At 40.9% G+C, this 22,460-nt stretch overlaps 1 protein-coding gene across 4 annotated transcripts in view; it reads right to left on the minus strand.

The window, feature by feature from the left end:
• abr (ABR activator of RhoGEF and GTPase) overlaps positions 1–22,460 on the minus strand; it is a 126,474-nt gene that overhangs the window by 22,072 nt on the left and 81,942 nt on the right. For all 4 annotated transcript variants that reach the window (XM_007545837.2, XM_007545838.2, XM_007545839.2 and 1 more), the window contains 2 exons: positions 17,928–18,025; positions 17,710–17,841 (listed from right to left, as the gene is read on the minus strand). In XM_007545837.2, coding sequence (XP_007545899.1) covers positions 17,710–17,841; positions 17,928–18,025 — 230 coding nt within the window. The remainder of the gene's footprint in view (positions 1–17,709; positions 17,842–17,927; positions 18,026–22,460) is intronic.

Below are 22,460 nucleotides of genomic sequence, written 5' to 3' on the forward strand. Positions count from 1 at the left end.
TTAGAGGAAAGCAGGGGAGAAAGAGTTAAAAAAAAAAAAAGAGAGAGAGAGAGAGAGGTCTGTGTGTCGGGAGGGCTTTCGAGGGAGGATCTTTCAGGGTGCAGCGAGAGTGCTAAATGCGAGTGCAGAAGGAGGAGGGGGGAAGGTTTGGCAGGGTGGGAATTGACAGCCTTGGGGTGCTTTAAAGATTATTCCTGCTTCTCTTTCATCCTGGCCACTGGGAGCATCCTCCTCTGATAAACCGCTCCATCATTTATTAAGCACATTAGAACAAAAGTGGAGAAGGAGGCTGAGGGGGAAGTAAGAAGATGGGGAGGAGGGGGGAAACGAGTAAAGAGAAGCCGTTGTTGGGTGTGGCTGTGATGAACATGGGCAGAGAGTGCAAAGAGCGCTAAAAGATGTCAAAGAATACAAGTTATTTAAAATCCACTTCAAAATCCACTTGAGAAGATAAAACTTTTCTGAAATGTTTTTCTCTTGTTTTGGGGGGCGGTTGTGAATATGGTTTAATGAAAGCTGTGAAATAGACTGAAGGAGATAAGAAAAAAAAAAGAAAAGAGGCTGAGAAGCACCCTGATGCAACAGCAAGCAGTGAGAGGAGCAATGCTGCAGGGTTCTGCATGACAAAACCCAGTTTATACAATGAGGTCACGCTCTGCACACCCGAAGCGGTTTGTTTTAACAGCGACGACTTTTAAGCCATTCATCAGTTCTGTTAAGTGCATTTAATGATTCTGTTATTTATTTTATACTTGTGTGATATTTATCTTGATTTAAGACTGTTTCCTCGAACAAGAAGGGTGAGATTTGTTCCATTTATTTCACCCTGTAGAAAAGTCAGACACAGCATCTGCAAGAAAGTCTTTTCCAGAATATTTTCGGTTGAGAAGAAAATAAAAAACAAAATAGTGTCAGGGGTGGGAGGAAGGCAAGATTAGATCCCGAGTTAGCATGGAAAGCAAACTGTGTGGCTCTCAGGCTGAGTGGCAGTGTGCTAGAAAAGACGCCATTATGAGCACGAGACAAACAAAAATACAGTCAGTTCTCTTGTCAGAGCAGAACTAAAACTTTAAGTTGACCCTGAATTAAACTCAGTGCAACACCAGTGGACATGATCCTCATCGTATGACATCATTTTACATAAACTGTATGTCAGAGATGGAATAACTCTTTAACAGGATCTACTTTGTTTTAGAGTGCGATATAAAAAGGTTCTTACAGATACAGAGTCGCCCTGCGACTGTTAAGGTCCTGAATCAGAATGGAATATTTTAAATCATGACTACGGCATGATTTAAAATGACTCACAGAATGTGAGTTATCTAGCTTTAAGGACTAATGGCACAAAATAGCAGCCTCGTTTCTGTCAGACTGCTTTGGGGCAGCTGTGGCTACAATCCAGTAGCTTGCCATCATCAGCGTGTGTGAATGGAAATGACTGATTTCATGAGCGTCCTGAAAAGTTCCATCAAACTGATGTCATTTTATAAACAGAAAGCTTCGTCTTTAACATATTCTTAATTGGTGATTTGTAATGTAATAAATTTAATACTGACAGATGATGCTGTAATTTGTTTTAGCCTTCTTGTTATCAGCTGCGAATCTCGCTCTCTCAGTCTGAACAAACCGTAGACATGTAATAGAAAATATAACTTTATTTCAAAATAACTTATTTCTAACTCTTCCGACTTTGCTGTAACATACATCACTGGCATTGAAAATTATTCACTCAGTAGTAGGATCCACACTGAAGAGTGATGTCATCTGCAGCAAAAAAACAGGCAACTTCTCTATGCATCTAATTCATATAAATATTTGTAATGCTTTATCAATGAGAACAACACAGTGATGCGTAGTCTACTCTGATTAAATAGGTAGAAAAAAAATCTTATCTGCGCCACTTTCAAATGTTGTACTAAATCTTACACGAATCTGAATGCAGTCGCATTTAAATATTTAACTATTAGTATGAATGATCGTGCAAAAAAAAACAAACCCAAAATCTTAATTCAGCCTCAATTGTGTGAACCCTGTGAATGCAATCTATGTGATTCTTTAAAACATCATGTAATGTAAACAAACTAAACACAATCACAAACCGGGACGAGGTTTCGTTACATCTAAGGATCGTGACCCAGTTCCAGGGATGAAGAGAGTGCAGCCTCAAAAGACTTAGCTGCTGCTGACCTTATTGAATAATTTATCTTAAGTGTGCTGACTGGACGAAGCCACCTGGAAGATTACACGAGAGGAAGGGGGTGGGCCACGGTGGGACTAAGAGAAGAAAAAGTGACAGCATGATCATGAGTGACACGACATGAGATGCGGTTATGCAACTTGGGAACATAGAAGAAGTAGTGTGAGAGAGAAAAGTAGGATGGTCTAAATATTTCAAGGCGACGACAACGCAGAGTCACTTTGGCTTTCTAGGAAGCCATGTGAGTAATCGAGAGGAGGCGCTGAGCAGACAGACCGGAGCTGGTAGGCTTCCTCAGAGCTAAGCAAAATGCCTACAAGCAAAACTGAGCAGCTTTCATTAGGGTTCAACTCAGGACTCAAAACATACATTCTTTAATATTTTTGAGGCTTTAGTTTACCTCCAAACCTCCAAACAAGATATAGCCAATTATTTCAACAAAGTGTTGCTAAGGTACAAAGTTTGTCTAATATGATGCCTGAGAAAATGCCAGGGTGGCCCCTCCCACACTTGTTGCTACACTCTGTCTTTCAGCTTGATAAGTGAAGGCTGGTACATTTATCACTCAATAACAAGGCAAATCGATCCGTTTGGAAATACTTACTACCTGTGTTTCCATCAACCATAAAATTACGCAAATTGGAATTACAAAACCAAATGTGCTCGATGGAAACATGGCAATTTCAAAAAAATCTCCTGATTTTCCAATACATTTTTGTGCAAGGCTGAGGTGGTTAGTCAAGAATTACTAATTAACAAGCAGACATCAGTTTGTTATGCTTGTTTTGTCTGATATAAATGACAAAAAGGTGTAATTTACTGGCCTACAAGCACGCGAATGCTTAAATCTTAAAATTTTCCCCCACATGGGTTTTTCCAACATAAAACTCAGTCAGAACATTGTGCTTCCAAACAAATCAAAACCAAACCATAACGGTGTTTGAAATCCCCAAAAGTCCTGAATAGTTTTATAAGCGCTAACGTTTTTGTGTTCCAGTGAAACCAGGTCAGCGATCCAGTCACGGAAACATCCATCCTCCCCCCTCCCGCTCCTCCTCACTGTATCCAATAAAAACAAAGGACCTTGAAAAAAATAAATCACTTTGCCGTCAAACCTCATTTGCAGGTGAACAATCCATTAACGTGCCAGCGGAAAAATCAATCGCTTAATCGATAAAACCCTCAGCTTTAGCACCCAGCAATGATTGAAAGAGGAGCTTAACATTTTCTCTCTCACTATTCTGACTCCAAGTCTTCTCTCGACTTCTTCTTCTTCTTCTTCTTCTTCTTCTCTACTCTGCATTGATCTCAGTCCTCCTCCTTTTTCTCTTCCTGTAAATCACACAAAAATGAGACGAATCGGAAACCAAACTGAACTGCTTCCTGCTAATGATTAATGCCAGGTAGCAGGATTAGTGAGGTTTAAGTGAAACATTATCTGTTCGTACGGGAGGAAGAGGAGACGACGCAAAGAGGAAGAGATGCTATCAACCCAAACAAATCTCCCCCCAAACTCCTGGAACCCACACGCGAGTTACACGTCCCTCTCCCGGCTATTACACAACGTACATTGCATAATTCAAACAATTTGCGACTGCGAGACATTGACTTTTGAGGTGCCCGCCTTCACAAAACACCCACGCGAGCCCGGAGACCAGAGGGAAGAGGTACGCGCTCGAGCCGGCGCCCACCACCAGATCAATGCGTTCCAGCGTTCTGCCAGGGACAGGTTTGGAAAATAAAGCCACTAAAAAAACGGGTTGCTCAGATGAATTCACGACACGCCGGTTATGCAACAGGCTGCTTTCGAGCGGACAATTCATCATCCGAGGAACACGACGAGCTGCAGATAACTGCGCTGGTGTCCAAGGTCGTTTTACGTGCTTCGTTTCAGCAGTTCGCATCAAAGCTGGAGTGAAGAGGCCGTTTTAACGGGTTATATTTTCGGGAGGGAGGGAGGGGAGAGAGAAAGAGAGAGAGAGAGAGAGAGAGAGAGAGAGAGAGAAGAGCTGGTAATATTGAAGAAGATCAAGTGTAATTGCTTTGATCCCTGGCTTGTCAGCACCAAGGGTGGATGTGGTGCAGCTGCATGACCTCACTGCTGACTTGAACTTGGATCCTCACTCCAAGTCTGAAGAGACTTGAGCAGCTCCCATTAACCTTTCCGTCATCACTGAGCCAAAAACTGAGCTCTCGCAATGTAAATAAAGGTCACACGGAATGACTTCGAATAATATCTATGAAAGTGTTTAGCAAAATGCCAAAGCAGCTTTAAAGGAGTAGCGTTCTAATGCCTTACTTAAGTATTTATTTCATCACCTTAAACTTTAATGTGCCTTATAAGGAGGTTTTGTGATAAACCAACACAAAATGGTATGTAATTATACAGTTGAAGGTGGACCACTATCTATTCACGGATTTTTCTGTAGAACGTGAGAAAACTCGATCATTTGCAGATATTTTCATAGAGAATTTCTAAAATATTCAAAAGATTGGGAAGCTGAATTACCTACAGATAATGATACTTGAAAAACCAGTGGCTGGCTTTTCCGAAAGCAGCCAATCCTGGAGCATCTTTTACTCTCCATGGTATTGATTGGCTGTTCCCCAGAGACCATCCGCTGCAAAAACACAAAATCTTACCAAGTATTTTTGGTCTAGTTTCTAGTGCAAATATCTCAGTACAAGTGAAATAAGACAAAACTACCTTACAAGTAACATGATATAGGAGCTTGTTTTACAAGTAACATGATATAGGAGCTTGTTTTACAAGTAACATGATATAGGAGCTTGTTTTAAGTCAATAATTCCTTAATATTGATGAAATGACAACAAGCATATACTACGAAGTTATTTACTTAAAATAAGCTCCAATATCTTCTTGAAAAGTTACTTATAAGCTAGTTTTGTCTTATTGCATCTATATTAAACTATTTGCGCTAGAAACCAGACCAAAAACACTTGGTAAGATTTTGTGTTTTTGCAGTGTAGATTGATGCATTTTATTAATGCATTAATAAAATGCATTAATAAATTGTGTATTAATGCATTTTAAAGGTATATTTGGAGTTTTAGCCATAGAAAGTTATGAGAGTTCTTATACTGGATCTCAAGTCTTTGCAGATTTGAGTTATTTGTGAGCAGCTGTGGTCCCTAACTTCACAAACAGGACTCCATTCTAAATAAAGCTTTTCTAACACATGAATTGACTTTGATCTAAACAATTTAAGCGTCGAGCTGGCTGTAAAATGGTCTCTCACATAACATCACAACCACACGTACTAAGAGGAGGACTACATTTGATAGGAACCGAATATTGGTAATTCTACGTAGCTTTCACATTCCTTAGTTAGAAACAGACCAGATAATTTTATGCAAGCTTTAGTGATTAGAAAACCAGAACCAGTTCTTAACGTCTGCACAGTTGGACAGGAAACAGGCCTTCTCCCTCCCTCCTGCCTCGGGACAGGAAGTAATAAATCAGGATCAAACGGCTGGCACAGCTCACAGTTTCTGCCATATGAACGGCTTGATGTCAATTGGGATCGTACCCTCAGCAATAACTCTGAGGAACAACAATAACATGAATTCAGAGATCTTAAACAATCACTGGAACTATAGAGTCTGTAAACAAAGTATTTTATTAGTGGTGCAATATACACTGGGTCTTCAAAATGTCAAATTAAAATAGCACAACTAAGCATCAACCTCTTCTCACACTAGGGTTAAATGTCAATGTCGGGTCAAGAGACTAAAAACTGTATTTTAGGGCTTTGGGGCTTCAATTAAAGAGCCTTAAAAGCCTGGGAAATATTACTAATGAGCAGTCAGTTGCTCTGTCTGTACTTTGTTCTCTCTGTCCTGTGGAGTTATCATGAGTTCGTGCTTAAGGCTGGGGGCTTATGAACACTGGAGTTATCCACAGAGTAACACAGAAATAAGCTTTGCAGTAACTGATTAAGAACCTCACTGTTTCATAGTCGTATGGTGGAGAACAAAAAGACGAGATCTAAGAAACTCGCATTTCAAATAAACGGTCTTATTGGAGAATTAGACTTCCAGAAATTCTCAATATATCGTATAACATCGGATATATTGATCCAGGCATTAAGAAACCTTAGTATGATACATCTTTATATTTTAACTCGGCATGTCTCAATTAGGATTCTGTGTCTAGGATACCAATCAGAGTCATCAGTCTATTTATTCAAATCAGCAGCATGTAATATTTTACAGTACAGGAAAACAACAAGTATTACATCCTGAATTTTTCTACACACTTTTGACTAAATATTTTTTAACTCAAGATAAAATAGTCATTTTGACCATTTATTTGCAGAAAATGACAAACCTGACACATGTATACTGTGTTTTCAGACCTTAAATAACCTAAAGGAAGAAAAAAAACTGTATTAAGAATAATTGGGGAAAATGCTTGAAGAGGCATCTTAATGTTTAAGGCTTTTGGGGCCAACTTAGGTTGTCATAAACTTTTCCATTTTGGCAACATCTTTAATAAATAATGGCATGGTGCAGTGTGATTTATTTTTGAACAGAGTTGTAGGTCAGATCATGTAGTTGGAGTTAATAGAGGATGCACTTTCTTTTTACCATGAACATGGATAATATTAGAATCGGCTATGGTGTTCAAGCCATTGCGACGCCCTGTCGTAACATCCGAACTGCTGTAGATTTCATCAAGGCTGTAGGGGGATGTGGGATGTCGGTAACCCCGCTGACACACTGCACTACCTGGTAAATTCTTAGTGAGGCTTCTGGGGAAACATTCAGCAAAAAAATGTTCCTCAGCAGTCGAGATGCAAGGAGTCATAAAATGTACCGTGACCACTCTTAAATGTTATGACTCAAGATTACTTTACAAGTTTTATATGTCATGTTTTGTAGGTGACTCTGGCTTCCCAAAAAATAAAGGGTATGCACTGCAAAACATTGCTGAAGAAGACGGGGAAGTTTATTTATCGAAGTAATTTTCTTAAAAGCACAATATAGCTGCAATAAAATAGAATACAATTTTTAGTTAATTTTTTAACATTCACGGTGTATGGCTGATACTTTGTGGTGTCCTTTCCATCACATCCCCAAAAACAGATTTCAGAAAGGATCACCTTTCCAACACGATGATGTGTGGAACCACAAACGACTGAACACATCACCAGAATTAAAAGCTTCACATCACATTCTGCAAGGTAGTGTGTGTGTGTGTGTGTGTGTGTGTGTGTGTGTGTGTGTGTGTGGGTTCACAAAGAGTTGAAGAACAAATGTCAACTCCTCCAGGAACGGCTCTGATCTGCTGGCTTACCACTTTAAAAGACAGACCAGGCTCTCGGAGCATGGACACAGCGCATCTCCAAGGCACACTTACTTTAATACTGGCCAGGAGGTTGCCAAAAACAACACGAGGAAGAGGAAGAAAGTATTCTGGTCCCACTGGGGTTTTGGTGGAATAGAAGAAAAAACAACAAGTTGAAGCTGGTGGTGGAGACCAGAATCTGCAAGTAATGTGAAATCTGATTATGGAAAGAGAAGGCAGCGAGACACTCAGGGCTGTTTATGTAAATCTGCTCTTTACTGGAAACTCGTTTCTGTTTACCACAGAGATCTGTCCTTGAAATGAAAAAATAAAAAATAAGTCATAATTACAACAGCTAGTGTAAAGCCCTTCTTGCTTAAATTAATCCACATATATTATTTTTTTATATTTCCATCATGTAAACAGAGGCTGTGATCAGCATTTCTACAAGGAGACTGAAAAGTTTTTAGTTAGATTAGCCACTATTGGTGATTTTATGTGAACACTGGGTGAAAAACACGCCAACCTTGTTTTTTCTTAGTATTAGGTTGTGCAAAGTCAGAAGCAGGTGTTGAATTTTCCCAGATTTGTCCGGTTTTGGGGGACAGATAAGCATTGTTAAATTGTGTGGCGCGATGCTGGGAGTACAAGAGCGAACGGTAAGAAGAGCGCTGGAATGATCTATAGAGCACTCGATTACTAAAATATTCTTTTACAACAGTCCTATTTATCATCATAAATTTCTTGTCGTGACAGGAATTCTGATTTCTCGTTGTCACAGTAAATTCCAATTAAATGATGTTTAAACACTTCCTCAAAACTCTGCCTATTGTTGGGATTATTTTTTACCATTTCAAAATCTTTATCCAATCAATCTTGATTTTATGCATTGATCCAACATCAACTTTAACTCTAACTATTAACTCCAGGTAGATGTAGTAATAGATCCAAGGTCCGGTCTCAAAGCAGAACTGGGTGTTGACCAAAGAGGGATTTAACAGAGCCAGAGCTGTGGAGAATCTCTGATAATCCATGGGACGGAGCTTCACAATGTCCTGGCAGACAGTTTGCAGCATGAAATGAGCTTTGTCCCTCTGAGAGTCAAACTGGGACTGCGATGAGAAAAGACGAGGTGATTCTTTTGTCATCTGTTGTCAATAACTGTGCAGCTTGAGGACAGCCGAGGAATGAGTTTGTGTGAGGAATAACAAGAGGAGAAGAAGATCTTGAACTGGAGTGTTTTTTATTTTATTTTCTCCCCCAAAGTCGCAGGTTACAAAGCGAGAAAAGCTGTCGCAGAGGACATGGTCAAATGGAACGAATTATTATTAGACTGACATGCATTGTCTGTTATTCCTTTCTTTGTTTGCAGAGGAACGGCTTTGTTTGGGAAATCTGGGTAAGAAAGTTAAAAATGACAAAAGTGAGACAATAAAGAAAAGCACTTCAGAAACAGCTAGCGGATCCCGACGGGCATCAACACACACAAAAAAACCTGAAGCTCTTTTAGTCACACTGAGAGCCTCTCTTGTTCACCTATCAATTATATCTGGATGCAGTTCACTGTTCAAGCATCTGAAAACCCCCCTTCAGGCAATTATGTCTGAACTCTGACTCTTCCATGTGACAAACGGGTGGTGGTAAGTGCACACCCAGATTCATGGCGTCCCTCTCTGGAGAGCATTTCATTTCTCAGGCTGTGATGAGCTCCTTTGTTCTCACTTTAACTCCCAGCATCTCATAATTGGCCACCATCTGGGGCTTTCATTCCTATTCTCTTCTCCCCCCCTCCCCGATCCGACTTCTTTGTTTCCCTCCCACCGCCTGCTCCACATGTGCCACATGTGCAATGTTTCTGGTAGGAAATCATACATCTGTTGTGTATCCATTAGACTTTCCTGAAGGATTATGTAATCTTATAATGAGGACTGATTAGCAAGATGGACTTCCTTAGACTTCATAGTTATTTTCTGTAGTGGTGGTTTTATAAAGAAAGAAAGAAAGAAAGAGTGAGATAAGGGACAGATGACATTATGGAGGATGTCCCGTTGAGGTCCTTCGGCCTTTTAGTGACCTTTTTACATCGTGCTTTTGTTCTGTCACTTGGGTGGACGCATCAAAAAAGCTTCTCAGCTTAACTCTTCCTACACGGGTCACAGTGCACCGTTCATCTCTGCTGAAGCAGAAGCATGTCTAACGCCTCCGAGTTGTACAGAGGCCAGCAGCAGTTTGGGGATTTGTGAACTTGTTACAGGCTGGATTCTGGATTTAGTTGGACATTTTCTTATCGTTGGCAGCATAGCAGTCACTGCTGAGAATGTATTCTATGGCCGATCTCTGGTAATGTAAAGCTGCGACTTGCCAAGACTGATTTGAACATATTCAGATTTTTAGTTATGGCTTGCAATGTAGGTACAGCCTTTGGTTTTCTATACCTTTGTTTCAAACCAGCCATATTAAATCAAAACCATTAGTGTATTTTAATTAAATGCAATCCTTCCTCAGTAGTTTGGGTGAATTAGCCTCCAAGCAAGTTCCCCAACTCTGTCTCTGATTCCATATTGTGGAACATGTTGGGGTCCCACAAGGTTCAGTATCGGGCCCATTAAATCCTGACAATTCAATGTCAGAAACGGACTTTAAATTTCATTTGTTCTTTTTTAAAGTTAAAAGAACATTAACTTTTCTGTTCCCAGTCTTTCTATGTAAAAAGTTAATAGCTAACTGTTGCTCCAAAGCTGTGAGACTCTTTAGACTTTGTTTTGCTGACTGCAGAGGCCCGTAAAACCCAGTTGAAAACCTTTTTCCTGTCAGGCTTTTATGTCACAATATCACTGGGAATGTTTTCATTTAGCTCTTGCTGCTTGCAGCTTAATTTTACTCGTCTTGTGCAGCTCTTTGAGGTGCTTTATGAATAAAGTTGGCTTATAAAAGACTCAATTAAAGGGCTTCTTTTTAGAAAACACACATATAATAATGACTTAAAAGATGAGCAAAAGATTTCCAGAATTGTTTCACTTAAAATTGTTTACATTTTGCAGCATCAGACCATCAGATCAAAACTATCCAAACAAAACAAAAATGATGAAATCATGTGTGCTTTGTCTTTGTGTAACATAGAAGCTAGCTTAGACAGGTCAGCAGCCAAAGCTCATCTGTTGACAAGGAAAAAAACAAGCTTATCTGATGTTTGGCATGAACTGTTTGAATATAGTTCGTTAGAGTGAGCGTATTCCCTGAGGCGAGGCGGGGGTGGGGAGGCGTTGTTAGGTTTGTAACGGGGACAAAAAGGCTACAGAGTTGTGATGGATGAACCCCTCTGTTGGATTATGACAAGGAAATCATCGAGATCCATCAAGACACTGCTATCAGCTTCACTGATCAAGGATCCACTGATGAGGAAGCCGGCTTAATTGGGACTCCTCATCAATAAGGAAAAAATGCCATATGCTGCAACAGGAGGAGCGTGAAAGACGAGGCTAATTAAAAAACATAGTTGCTGAGGAAAACTGCACATCGCAGGAAAACGGTTAAAGAAATTAAAGGCTCGATACGAAGAAATAATGCTTTAGTTTGTCTTATTATTGGCCATTTCAAATGAATGTCCACAACCCTGGTAGCTAAAGCTCCAACACGCACATCTCGCCAAACGAGAGGCCTGAGCTAATAAACACCGAGTATTACTGCTGGTAATTGATATCATCAGATCAGCCCCCCATCACCCAGTTGTGTGTGTGCGCGCGAGCCTGTGGTTTGTCCCCCGAGCAGCAGAGCACAAGAGCAGAGCCCCATCTGTTAGTGTTGTTGACAGCTGTGTGTAAGATTGCGTGTGTATGACCGCAGGGGGCGTGTAGGGTGGGAACATGACGGATCGCGGCGTCGAACGACGGGGGGCGGAGGAGGCGAGCGGATACAAAATAAATGACTCCATGTATTAGTTGCTAATTTATATCAATACTTACACACTGAAGCATGACACAAACACACACACACTCTTTAAAATCACCCCAATTCTGTGCTCAAAACAAACACAGCAGGAGATGCCACAACTCCGCAAGTCCCGAGGGGAAGACATTTTTAACAAAAGTGACATATATTAAAAAAAGAAAGAACGGTTGAGAGTTTTAGGCATAAATTCCATGAAAACAGCATTTTCTGCTGGGTTAATGACTGAATTTCACTGCCCTGCCTGCCTAATGTTGGCGCAGTGTTTCACTAGACCAGAGGAAAAGATGCAGAAATCAGCCGGTGATCGTCTGACAGATGACCGGAAGCTCAAAAGTTTGGAGAAAGGAAGACTGATTTTATTTTTTTGTTTCAGTGAGGCGTTAAAATGAAGACAGAAAAAGCACAAAGATGTAAAGGAGCTACTGGCTACATTCACACAGCATGGAAATGCAACTCAAATTAGCTTTTTTTGCCCGTATGCAACCGTTTTTTTTTTTTTACTGCACTCTGAATGGCCCAATTCTGATCTATTCACCCCCCCAAAAAAATGCCGCATTTTATCCGACTTTTATGTCATTGGCGTGAAATATGCGTTTCAATTCTGCACCTGGTGATGTGGTACACCAGGACGTAAGCAATGACAGAAAATTATGATTAATTTAATGGAGAATGTCTGTCAGTGAATCGCACCGTACCACAATCTGCCCACTGTTGGTTCTGACTCGCAACCAAATTGGAGTCAATGATCCACGAAACGCCGTTGCTATTAGTTGTTTTCTTTTTTATCAGCTTCCTTCGTATTATGATCTTGTGACCACAGGCTTTCATTAATGTATGAACTTTAAAAATCGATCCATAATCAACTCCATCTGTAAACAACGTGCTGCTGTGTCGACGTCTACGTACTTCGTCAGTAAACATGAAAGGCTTTGCAAATTTCGCCAGCCTCCTCTAAATCTACTCTCTTTGTAATACGCACATTGATGCTGCTGTTTAGCAACACTAATTGTGCTAATCGCTAACGCAAGATGCTAATGTCAGTTTCAAGTGCCATCTCAGTATTAATCTGCTCCCAGTATGAACGATTAGCGACCCCTCACAGTAGGGCGGTTGGAATAATCTCCTAAATGAATGCGGTCCTCGTATCTTCCTATTTTGCAGATAAACCAGAGACCAGAACTCCGCCACAAATTTCTAATGAGTGCAATCAGATCGTAATCAGACGTCCTGGCTGGTACGTTTAGTTTTAAAGTGAATTCTCCAGATGATCGCCCCTGCTCCCTTTCCCAGCAGCTGCATTTCCACCCCAATAAAACCCCTCCGTACAGTAAGCCAAACTTTGCATTTAATGCCCCCATGTAGCAATATAGGAGCCCTCCTCTCTAAAGTGGAAATGAAAGTGCTCGCCTCAAACTTTACAACCCCTCAGCACCCACAGCTTCGCATTACTGCAACGCCGAGCTAATGCATGTAGCCCTGTCCACCACTGCAAGTTTCAGGGAGAGAGAGAGAGAAAGGTTAGAGCTCTCAGAGACAAACAACTTTATCGCCCTTTTGTCTGTTTGCGACCGTAATCCAACTTTTCTGGCTCTCGTTATTTCTGGGAAGCTGCTCAGGACTATCAGGTTACACCTCGCCGAGGCCCCCAGGCTCCGCTGGATGAGGTGGTGTCCCTCTGCCGGGGACCCAACTCCACAGGAGATCCCGCATAATGAAATGTAAGCTGCAGCAACGCACGACGGAACAAAAACGGGGATACACAGACGTTTTCCACAAACAGCGCGGAGAACAGAACGTTCAGTCCAAACGGCACAATGTGGCGTCTGTCAGGATCGCCGAAGGGATTTATTTATCTGAAGGATTTCCCCGGCGAAGCCATTGCCTCGTCTTAGAAGAAAACTTCCTAACGATTAGAGTGACTTTGGTCATAAAACTCCTGAGCCTCAAGAACTGAGATGCTGGTTTGAGGGCAGGTTTGGTTTACCAGCTCAAAGATTTGCTGAAGCTGCGTGATTATGATGCATTTCTACTGGGCAAAGCATCACGTTTGTTCACCTAAACAGTTATATAACCAGCCCTGTGAAGACAAGAGTTTCTGCTTTTCAGTAAAACAAATTCAAAGCTCGATTAAGTTCCCACCATCTATTTCAGCCAACAAGTAGACAAACGGCAAAAATATTTGAGATGTTATAAAAACAAAATGTGCTAAACGACTGTATATTCAGTTATGAGAGATTTAAGTGCCATTTGATGTGAGAGTACTTTTAGGGTTTCTTTGGCCTGGGGAGATTGAAATGATTGTATATTTTGATGAGTGTGAGAGGGGGAAGAAACCATCAGATCTCATATCTTCTACCTTTTTCAACAAATTATGTCAAGATATTTTTTTTTCATTCTGTTTTGACTCCATCACCTGCTCGAAATAAATAAATACATTTACTGTGATAAATTTCTTGTAAGAATTCAGACTTTTTAATTGATAAGTTCAAGTTAATGACGTTTAAGGCCATATTGCCCACACTGGTCATATGAAGAGTTTGGAGACAAAGCTTTTCCAAGCTCCTATTGAGAATCCATTTTATTGAAAGACCAGAGGAGAGTAAGCCTGACTCTGTCGCCATGTGATTGAGGATTAGCGACATGACCTCAAAAGGTCAGAGGTTATCTGGTTTGGTTTGAGGCTGTCAGACAGCTTCATGGTGAGAAATAAATGCTCGAATTCCTCGTGTGGTTAGGGCTCTCCATGAAGAACACACAGGTGTCTAGCCACACAAATGTGGCTGGATGAACTCACATCAAAGAAAATATACCACGTCCAAAAGCAGGAAGCAGGACTACAGCACAGGGCATTCTGGGTAAATGCGACCACAGAAACAGGAGAAATGACTCGTGGTCTTTTAACGAAGACAAAGCAGACATTTTAGAGCCGCTAAAATGTAAACGCTTTTGTTTATAGAAGAAGAAGAAAACCTCTGTCTTTAGAGGTTTTTGTGTAATTTCCTTCAGTGGTTCTTGCTGCAGCGCCACCACTGGTGAGAGAGGTTTTTCAAAAGTGTTTGGTTCGTTTGACGCAGCGCAGTGTCAAAGAGAACCGCAGCTAAAAATGGGACAAATGTTGCAACTTTGGTCCCCAATCAAGCCGAGTCTATCAAAAACTATCAGGTGTGTAAACATCCTTTGCCTCAGTCTGAAGTCTCTGAGAAGCGAAACCCAAAAAGAAAGCTAAAAAAAAAAAAAGCGTCTCCACCAGCATGATGCTTCCACCACCATGTTTTCACTGTAGGAACAGACTTTAAAGAAAAGAGAAGAGAAGAAACAAAACGAAAGACAGTTACAAATGCAAACTGTCACAACTAGAACGATCTGAGGCTGTGACTAAAGCATCCTCTGATGACATTAGTGCACAACTTTCTCAACAGTGGTTACAAAAGAAAAAAAAAAGAGAAAGAGAGAGAGAGGAAAACTCACAGACCACTATGCCCATTTACGGTCAGTCAGTGTTCTGCAAAGCTTGTTAAATAAATCAGATGGCCTCTGGAGAGAAAAACAAAACACTAAAGGCTCCTTCCAAACTCTGTTTCATCAACAAAGCAACAAGCTCAGGTCCTGGTGCGAGTCTCGACACTTCACATGCCTTCCTGTGCAAGGCACCATGAAGCTGTTCCATTTTCTGAAGCTTGTGTTAACACAGCCTGTGGCTCGAAGAAGCCAAGCAGCTTAAGGATTTTATTTTGAAATAAAAGAACATCTTCAATCAATTTCATGGCAACATCCACAAACACAGTCGCTGCAGTGCAGTGGATCATTCCCGGGCAATCAGACGATGCGTTATACTATTCTATCCTCCTGAGAGCTTCGCAAAGTACATGCCATTCTCCGATCGCCTTCAATAACACAGAGCCAGCGAACATGTGGCCGGTTTATTTTTATGTTTTCTTGGCTGGTGTCGTCTGGAAGCGGAAATTCCCAGCAGCAGCAGCAGCAGCAGCAGCAGCAGCAGCAGCAGCAGAAGCATTTGGCTCGCAGACTGGTAGTCATTTCATTCAGGGTGTTGGATACGGTGCAGCTATAAATCAAAGATGAAATCTTCTAACATGATTCATTTGAAGGTGAGATTGTTGCATTTAACCAAGAAAAGGGAATTTGGTTTTTCAGTAGCGGTCTATACAATCGAAGTTTCTCATACTCTGTGGTGTAAAAATAGTCCTATCCTTTGAACTTTTTCCACATTTGAGCACTTTAACATTAATGTGTCATATTCAGATTTCACACAATACTTTAAGAGAAAGCCACACACAATTATAAAGTGAAAGGTCTATAAAATTCCTGAAAAAAAAGTGTGGCGTTTATTATTCACCCCTATTTACTCTGTTTCAGACGGACAAGAAAAAAGTTGTTGACAGAAACAACTATTAATTGTAATTAATCGATTATTGGAATAATCAGCAATTAATTTAATTAGTACTCGATTAATTGTTAACTGGAGTAAAGAGACTCAAAAAGCTTTCAGGTCATTTACTGAAAGCTGCACCAAAAAATATAAATACATACATTTTGCATTTAATAACTCTTCAAATGTGAAATTCTGCAAAAGAAAAAAACAAAAAAACTCTGAGTACCTTTTTGCTATCCAATTATTAATCAGTTAATCCAAATAATAATAATAATAATAATAATAATAACAACAAATGTTTATTTTCTTATTTAAAAAAATATGAAAATATATTTTTTTTATATTTTGCACAAAAAAGGTTTAAGTGGATGTATGAATCTGCAGAATGTGTCAAAAAATTATTACCAAATTAATCATCAGAATGATTGATTACTAAAATAATTGTTAGCATAACAAACACGCTGTTACCATAACAGAAACACGCAAGAGTTCTTGAATATATTATGGACATTGTATAACTGAATATGCTGTGTGCAGTGACAGATAAGTTGGAAAAAAAAAAAACAACAAGTGATGGAATATTAAAAGCTCTTAGTCACTTTAAATTGCAATTGAGTCGATATTGTGCACTTTAAACAGTGAAGCACGGTGATGGTAGCTTCAATGCTTTTCTTCAGTAGTCAGATAAAAGCTGCAAAAAGCTAAATACAGGAGGAAAAAAATCCTGGAGGAAAAACCTCAACAGGCAGCAGAACACTTGCGTAGATCCTTATGTAGCAACTAATCCCGGTTATCTAAATCATTCACTTACTTTGAGCTAAACTGCTAGACTGAAGCGAGCTGAGTGGATGCAAAGACGGAGAAAAACACCACGGCGAGATCTGAGTGGATCATGAAGGATGCACGGTCGGTGCTGCGCTTCTGTCACTCCATTTGTTTTTCAGAGGGAATCAAAGGCAAAACTCAAGGGCATAAATCTTCAAACTGAAAGGGGAAGGCATGGAAAGCTGCAGTAACAAATAAGGAATGTGAACAATAACATGCGGGTTCAACATTTTCCATCCAAAGTCGTCTTTTTTTTTTTATAAAAAAAAAATAAATAAAAGATTTATAGCAGGAGATTTAGGTTTGCGGAGAAACAACAAAGAGCACAAGATATTTTGGAGAAGTTTCATGTTTGCCCCACTTTCTTTGATATCCGACGTGTGGCACTTGTAAGGAAAACCTTGTCACGGATTCTACTTTTACCTGTTGACTCCGCACGCCATAAACAAATCCCCTGCAAAAGGCTTGAAAGCGACGAATACGTCCTTTGAAATGTGAAGAGCAGAAGAGGGAGGGTTATAAATAAGCAGCCACACGCTCACTTTCTGTGCAAGTTTGGAGGAAGAACGGGGACATCGCTGAAAGACGGGAGCGTTTCCATCCGTCAGAGGCCTCATGCCGAGAGGCTGTACTGATTGAATTGCGGCAGAACTCACTGTAAAAGTTGTGCTGAATTGCAGGAAAGTTACAGAAGGAGCCAAGCTTTATTTGATTTCCCGTGACTTCAAGGGAAAATGGAAACACGACGCCTCGGCGGACCATCAACTCAACATTGATACCAAAGCAGAAAATGAAACCACCCAATCCACTTTAAAATGGAACTTAAAGAGATTCCTCCCAACAAAACAGTGGAAACCCCCCTTTAAATTTACTCCCAGACTGTTAATCTAACCACTTTCATAACAAGCCGCCACCATAGAACCACTTTACTTCACAGAAAGGCTAGACGGCTCATTAAAGCAACTCACACGGAGAGAAAATGGGAACAAACGTGATGTATTTTCGTTCGGCGGCCGGCTGGCCGGCGGACCTCACCTGGACCTGCCCTTTGCCCATGATCTTGTCCACGATCTCGTTGTCGTCCTTGTTGAGCATGCTTTTGTCGAAACACTTCTCGTAGCACAGGATCCGCAGGTACTGGGAGCCCTCCAGCTCGATCTCAAATTCCTGGAAAACGACGCAGGTGGGATAGAGGGAGATTTAAAACAGCTGACTGGACAGGAGGCGCGGCGACTTGTCGGGTGGCGACTGACTTCGTTCCACTGAGGCTCTGCGGTGTCTCTGAAGACACGGGTCTTGGCCTTGCTCACAAAGTAACCGAATGAGTCCACTTCCAGGGTGCAGTACAAATCTATCAGAGAACAGAGAGAGAGAGGGAGACGAGGTTCATCAGATAAACATACAATCTGAATGCTTCATGCTTTGCTACTTGATTTAAAGTGAAGCTGCGGCGGGTCTCAACTGCCTAAATCTTCCAAACGTTTTGAAGTCAGATTTAAAGAGCAAACACTAAAGTTCATGATGAAGAGTTTCTGCCAAATATTTTCACAGTGACATTAAATATGGAAGCTGCAACAACAGAGACAGGAAGGAAGGAGCAGAAAGAGGGAAGAATCAGTGAAGGTATGAGGATGGATGGATGGATGGATGGATGGATGGATGGACGGACGGACGGACGGACGGACGGACGGACGGACGGACGGACGGACGGACGGACGGACGGATGGATGGACGGAAGGCAGTCAGAAGTTGAACTGGAGAAGACCTAAACAGGATTTTGTTGCGTCCCGTTGACATTTTGTTCTGGTTTCTCATCTCCGTCTGTGCCGACCGTCGGCCTCAGCTGCTCTCCTCTGCTCCACAGCCTCATTCCTCTCTCCACCGGGACCAGCCCATCCTCACCCCCTTCACAAACCAATCAAGTCAGTAAACGGGTTTCTGCGGATCGAGCTGCCGGCTGCCTGTGATGCGTCTCCAGATCGTCCCGCAGCGCGGCCCTCGTCCCCCGGGGACGCCTCCACCTGACAGCATGACGGATGGCCGTGTGCTTTGACCTCTCACAGCGATAGGTGTGGGGGAATGTGTGTGAATCTCACCTTCGCATATTTACTCAAACACTAAGAGAACATTGTATTGAAAGCACAAGAAAAGCCTGATCCACACCTTGGCTCCATTCAGATAACTATCAGAGGAACACGGAGTCTTATTCCATCTGGTTTGACTCCATCTTTGTTTATTTTCTCAGCATCCTGAAAGGTTCGGGCATAATTTGTCCCAGTGATGAAGAGATTAGTGCCAGTGGTATGAGGGAAGTTCAGCTGAGGGGAATTCAGCTGGACCGTGTGGGGAATGAAGCAATTATTGTACACTTCCCCTACATACATGTAGCTGCTTAGACAGCTGCATATGTCTTGATATCTAATATCAAAAAGTTTATTTTAACTGAAAGAAAGGGGAAAAAAAAGCAGAACATTTATTCCTTTTTTGAAGTTTCTTAAAAATATATATATATTTAAAAGTGTGGTGAATCAATACGTTGCAGAACCACCAATTTTGGGGTAAGATTTGAACATTCAGAGACACGTTCAAGTCATGCAAATTTTACTCAGCTCTGGACTTTTACTAGGCCACTCTAACATGAAGCTGATTTGATCCAACGCGTTCAGTTGGAGCTGTAGATGTAGCGTATGCCATCCCAGATTAGACATTTTCTAACAGGTTTTCTTAACCAGCTTCCTTGTTGCAGCTAATGAGAAGCATGCCCCTGATGCACATGCACACCACATTTCTCAGGTTTTTATTGCGAAAAATAAATAAATCAATAAATCAAAACAGCAAAGAAAAAAAACAATCTATTGTTTTTCATTTTACACAAATATTTACTCCTTTCTGTTGGCCAATCACAAAAAATACCAAAAACTTTGAAGTTAGCGGTGAGGTTCAAGAGGTTTGAATGCTTGTGGAGTTTGAATGCTGTCAACGTTGATAACGCCGCCATATCCATGAACTGCTCTCTGATAGCCACAGCCAACAGAAACTACGGCTGAAACGACTATTTGTATCGATCGCGATGAATGGGTCGATTAATCATTAATGGGAGTATTTAGCCTAAGTCAAAACTGTGCAAAAATATAGATATTTTGCATTATATATTCCGTAAATCTGTCTTAGCTAAAACTCCTCAACTGGCATAGTTTCAGCTTCACCTGCTTCAGATTTACTAAAGTAATGCTGTTGTTGCATCTGTTGCAATATAATGCATGTTTTCTTATTTGAAGAAATGAACTAAACTGTTTATTTCCATCTTTTAATATATTTCTATTTGGCATTTCTTATGCACATTCTACAGATTTTAAATGAAAAATCTGTAGAATGTGGCCATTTTTAGTAAATTGTTAGAATAATCGATTACTAAAATGATTATTAGTTGCAGCCCTACTCTCTGAAAGTCGACTTCCTTACTCTCTCAAAAAAATGTTTGAACCCCGACCCAAAAACTCAAATGAGGCCACAGAAAGCATATTTAGAGGGGCTTTCTTTTTTTGTTTTGGCTCCTCTGCACTGTATCCAGGGGGTCTTCGGCAAGCGGGGCAGAAGTCCATGAGTTTCCATTTTCCTGGCAAGTCACCATCAGGCTTGCCCATTGGGAGAGAAAAGTGGGGGAATAAATTGGTCAGCGTTGGGTCTCGACCTCTAAATACCTGGTAATGGATCCCATCCTTTTTCATCTTAATTAGCTAAGGAGCACAGCCATGGTGTGTGTGTGTGTGTGTGTGTGTGTGTGTGTGTACGCTCACGCACAGGAGGCTAACCTGCGCCCCAGGCGACGCTGAATGTTGGGTCAAACTGCGGGTCCACAGAGTTTAGAGGCAAGTGCTAATCAGTTAGACTAATCAGCGCTCTGCAGCCACCAGCTTGGCGGTTTCTAGGTTTCCCTTCAAGGCCTCAGGAGGAAATATTTGTTTTACAGGAACAAATAAAATGAGCAGAGAACAGGAGCTGTTTTTATCCAATCTAGAGAGGGAAAATTAATAAAAGCTGGGAAATGAGAAAACAAGGAGCCAACGTTGAATTGGACAGAAAGATGGTGGTGATGAAACAATACGGTTATCTATCCTTCCTTTGTCTTAGAGCAGATATTCTTGTTTGGATGATTTCGGGGATGTCTGCGCACGTTTCTTAGCGTCTGGCCTACATGTTCTTATCTGGATCTGTTCACACTGTTCCTACACAGCACAGGCTGCAGAGAGCTGTTGTCACTTTGACAGACGGAAATAAAAACTCAGAATAAAATAGCATGATCTGTTTTTCACCTTTTTTTTTGTTGTCGTTGTATTAGGTTAGACCTCCTTTTTAATAAGCAGTTTTTGTGACACGCTCAACTCCCAGTTTCTGCTGCTGTGACCCAGTTAGACTAAGTTTTGCCCTGGGCTGAATTTAAAGCCACTTTCCCGTTGAACGGAGATTGTTTTTGACACAAATAACAGACCCCAATAACATCCTCCGTTCCATACTGATGAGTTTTAACTCTAGAACGGAAGGAAAACACGATGCAGCCTTAAAAATTGCTAATTTGTGTCACATTTACATTTTGAGAGGACTAATTACACAGAAAGTGTGAAAGCTGTGGTTCTAAAACATGCAGCTTTAAGTCAGGTATCATGGTACCTTACACAGTGATGAACTCTGAGCAGAACTGCACTCATTAAGTCATGGATGATTTAATGTGGAACTTTTCTTTAGCTTAATCAGAAAAAAGTACCACTTATCTCAATAACAGGCACAGAGCTTCAAACTCGTGTTCCAACATTAGCAATGAACCCTTCAGATGAAGTGGAAAAATCTCTTGTTACGTTTCATCCAAGTCTGAAAGGCTAATTCAAGGTTTTAAAATAGGCTGAAAACAACAGTTCCTGGTCGTCGTCGTCTTCTTCTCCAGCAGAGCGAAGCCGCACTGCAGCTGCTAAAAAATACAGCTGCAGTAACGCTGACGAGGACCAGAAAGGAAACTCACATCACTGCAACTTTAATGTCTCTGCAATGGTGCTAAACAGATTTTATAAGCTGTGTACTATAAGAAAAAAATCATAATCCTAATAGGAATAGATATAAAAAATTTCCAGATGAGTTAATTTTAACACATTTTTACCGAAACAAAACAGCTTTTTGGGTCAATATGTGGGTCAGAGCAATCTTCAGAGAGTTCAGCCGTGAGCGGGGCATCCCTTTGGCCTTTAGGCTTTACTTATGTTAAGGAACTGCAGTTTGCCTTTCAGTAGGGTAGATGGCGCTGTAGATAAAATCTGCTTGTGCTCAACTGTGGGCAGCAGAAGAAAAGACTCTGGAATAAATACACGTAAATACAACCCAGCTGTGAAGATTAATCTTGCAAGTAAAATTTTTTGCTGTGTTACAAGCCTGTCAAATATTTACTAAATATTCCCTCCGTGTTTCTATTCAGCTGTTCTAATAAGCTTATATCAGTTTATTTGCTGCTCCTCGTCATAAATACGACAACGACGCATATCTACCCCTCACCGTCACCATGGCTGCCATGCCCCACCCTGAATCTGCATGCCTCACTACACTCTTAGAAATGGCTGTAAATTTACGGTGAAATTCCGGCAGTAACATACTGTTATTCCAAAATACGGTAGGATATTGTCAATTTGATGTCTTCTTCTGTTGCCACAATCAAGACTGACGACTGGCATTAAACTACCGCAAAATAATTGTACAATACTGTTTTTTTCCTAGGCAAGACATTTTACTTGTATTTGCATCTT

The sequence above is a fragment of the Poecilia formosa genome, unplaced genomic scaffold (genome assembly GCF_000485575.1).
Source record: "Poecilia formosa unplaced genomic scaffold, Poecilia_formosa-5.1.2 Scaffold14, whole genome shotgun sequence".
Classification (NCBI taxonomy): Eukaryota; Metazoa; Chordata; class Actinopteri; order Cyprinodontiformes; family Poeciliidae; genus Poecilia; species Poecilia formosa.